This window comes from Brassica napus, chromosome C8 (assembly GCF_020379485.1).
Source record: "Brassica napus cultivar Da-Ae chromosome C8, Da-Ae, whole genome shotgun sequence".
Classification (NCBI taxonomy): Eukaryota; Viridiplantae; Streptophyta; class Magnoliopsida; order Brassicales; family Brassicaceae; genus Brassica; species Brassica napus.
The window spans coordinates 36,694,556-36,697,512 of NC_063451.1; the positions used below are offsets into that span (position 1 = coordinate 36,694,556).

Consider the following 2,957-nt stretch of genomic DNA (forward strand, 5'->3'; position numbering starts at 1 on the left):
AACAAAATTTGGTATATATTTAAGGAAATTAGTATTTTTTTTCTATGCGTTTTTTTTTTTTTTGATATAAGCTGTGGAAGTTTTTTTAAATAAATATTCCAATTTTTGCCACCAATAATCAATGACCAATGGAGAAGGCATCCAACCTGGCTCTGATACCATGTGAAAGTGAATGAAAGAGAGATGTTTGACTGAATACTACGATCTCATTACCTTGAATCAATGGGGTTACAAGGCAATATAAAGGATACAAAGAAGGATCTAGATCCAAACAACTAAACAGCTGTTAAAGCAAAAGTATATTAGCCAGCACACAGCGACAGCAGCGGAGCGTAACGGTTGTGGATAGGACTCTCCGTACTCCTCTCCTCAGCTCTACAATACGACAAGAAGGTCTTCCGAGAAGACAAGTGAGGGTGAAGTGTCTTGGGCTCTTCCTGGGCCATATTGTTGCGGGCTTCACTTACACAACTGTCCATGTGATTTCACTTATTTTAATTGTTTTGGATCGGTATAAATTGTTTAAGCGAGCCCACCGCATGTTCATGCGAAGATCACATGGAGTGATTCCAGCAAAAAAAAAAAAACTTACCGAAAATACTTGAAATAGTTAGCAAGAAAACCAAACATTGTAACAAGAATCTCATCGCTTCTATTTGTTTGTGTGTGTCAACAACAAATATCGAACTTAATATATTGATATGATTTCAAATACAAATACAACCACGAAAGAAAGATTTTATTAAAAGCATAATTCCGATTATTATTTTTGATCAAACATATGAGATCACAGCCTTTTGTTTAGTCCTTGACAACGGTGACCGGGCAAGGGGCGTGTTGAATCACAAAGCTGCTCACGCTTCCCATTATTATCCTGTTTCAGTGTTTAAACTAATTAGTCATCTTCACACTTGAAAAAAAATTCATTACACTTGCAGGGGTAAAAATGATAATCTTGGAAAATTCATGAATGATATGAAAATATTTATAAGCATTGATTAGATTTCAATTTTAGAATAACTAGGAAGGGCTAAATAGTTTGTTTGTTTCTTAATTATTATATGAAGACCAATTTTCAAAGTGAAACCTAATCTATTTTTTTAACTTAACCTAATCTAATTTTCGGTGGGAAGTTATTATCATAGAAGCTTTATTTAGCTAAAATTGTTCATCTTCCATACAAATAAATCTCTTAACCAGCTAAGACATAACAATTTGATTAAGTTAAGACTAATTAACAAAATATTAAGAGCCATCAAAATGACATGGTTTAAAGATTGTAAAACCGTGAACTCAAAGACAACATACCTATCTGGTATTTGTCATTATCTTTCAGATAACTAATAATTTTAATAACGGACCGACTTTAATAATTTAATTACATCGATCATCCATTTACGTTATAAATTTCGTATACGATAATAATAACATCCAATCAATAAATGGCACTTTGGCAAGAAAACAAATAAATAAATAATTGAAGAGAAACCTTTGAAGAGCGCTGAGTCCTCTGCTTCCTATGACAATAGAATCAAGTTTGAGAGATTTAACAGCATCAACCAGCTTCTCTCTTGCATCTCCCCAGTATATTTTCGTCACTACATGAATCTGTTTCCAATTTTATTATAACCAAAGGTTGCAAAAAACACAATAATGTATTTTAATTAGGTCAAGAAATATATTTGTAAAAAAGAAACCTCTTTCTGCCTCGAACCAGTGTCGAGCATGTCAAGAACTGGGATATCGATTTTGACACCGTATTTCTCCATAGTTTCTGGTTCCCTAAACTCCACCAAAGGTATGAGAGCTGCAGCACATATTAAACCGGATTAAACCGACATTCCAATGGCAAGATATTCCAAAAACCGGTGGACTAAAGAGAAGACTTACGAGAACCGGATTTGAGCCAGAGGGAGTTACGTGGTCCAGCTTCAGATGTTGGTAACGCATGGATGATGTAAAACGTGTCTCCTTTATCAGCTAAGTTGTCGATAGCCCATCTCAGTGCGTTCTTGCTGCTCTCCGAGAAGTCCATGGCGATTCCAATCTTCCTGTCTTTCGGCATCTTAATTTCTTGGTTTTCTTGATCAAACTTGTGATGTTTTTTCAGGGGTTTTTAGAGAGAGATTGTGAGAAGATTAGCTTATGGCTTCTAATGTTAAAGTTATAACTTATAAGATTTGAAAAGGAGAGAAAGAGAGACCAATGATGAAGTTTCCTGGATGCTTTGTCTGTTGTTGGATCCACTGATTTCATCAGAACCGTCCATTTTTAAAATATGAGTTTTTATATATAATGATAAATTATACTCGCTCTGTTCCTAGAAATAATATGTTTAGGAAAAAATACACATATTGAAAAAATTATTTTTTTTTCTAGAAAATATCATTAAAACTATAAAATAATTGTATTCAACCAATTACAAAATAGATTATTAAATATGATTGGTTACACAGTTTTTAATAAAGTAAAAATTACCTAGAAAGTTGAAAACATCTTATATATTGGAACATCGATTTTTTTTTGGAACTTCCTGCATTTAGTAACAGAGAGTACAAAATTGCTGATAGTTTAAATGCTGTATTAACCACTAATATGTAATAAAGTTCAGCAACTTGGTTGAATATATGAATTTAAATTTAATTACAGCTACTATTCCACATAACTCCAAATTACAAATGATCTGATCCAACATTTAAAAACAAATGCATCACATGATATTAATAATATTATTTCAATAGTACATCAACATTTCTCTGGTAATATTTTCTTGATTCATTTAATGAGTTGTTTCACCATTGGATTAGGATGGACATGTGATCGGTGAGTTGAAAGCGCAGGGTCATGAATGTACATGTTATATAGCTTATGAATGCATTTTCAAAAGTTAATATACATGTTTAACATTGTTGTGTGTAGCAGATGTTTAAGTGAAATCTTATGATTCCTTTCTTGTG

General features: G+C 32.7%; 1 protein-coding gene across 1 annotated transcript; it reads right to left on the minus strand.

The window, feature by feature from the left end:
* Positions 1–629: 629 nt before the first annotated feature.
* On the minus strand, positions 630–2,162 carry LOC106413874 (universal stress protein PHOS32). Its single transcript, XM_048764620.1, has 4 exons — positions 1,891–2,162; positions 1,698–1,807; positions 1,490–1,608; positions 630–874 (listed from the first exon to the last, which is right to left on the minus strand). Exons 1-4 carry the CDS (start codon positions 2,063–2,065, stop codon positions 802–804), a joined length of 477 nt encoding a protein of 158 aa, XP_048620577.1. The 5' UTR covers positions 2,066–2,162; the 3' UTR covers positions 630–801.
* Positions 2,163–2,957: the final 795 nt, after the last annotated feature.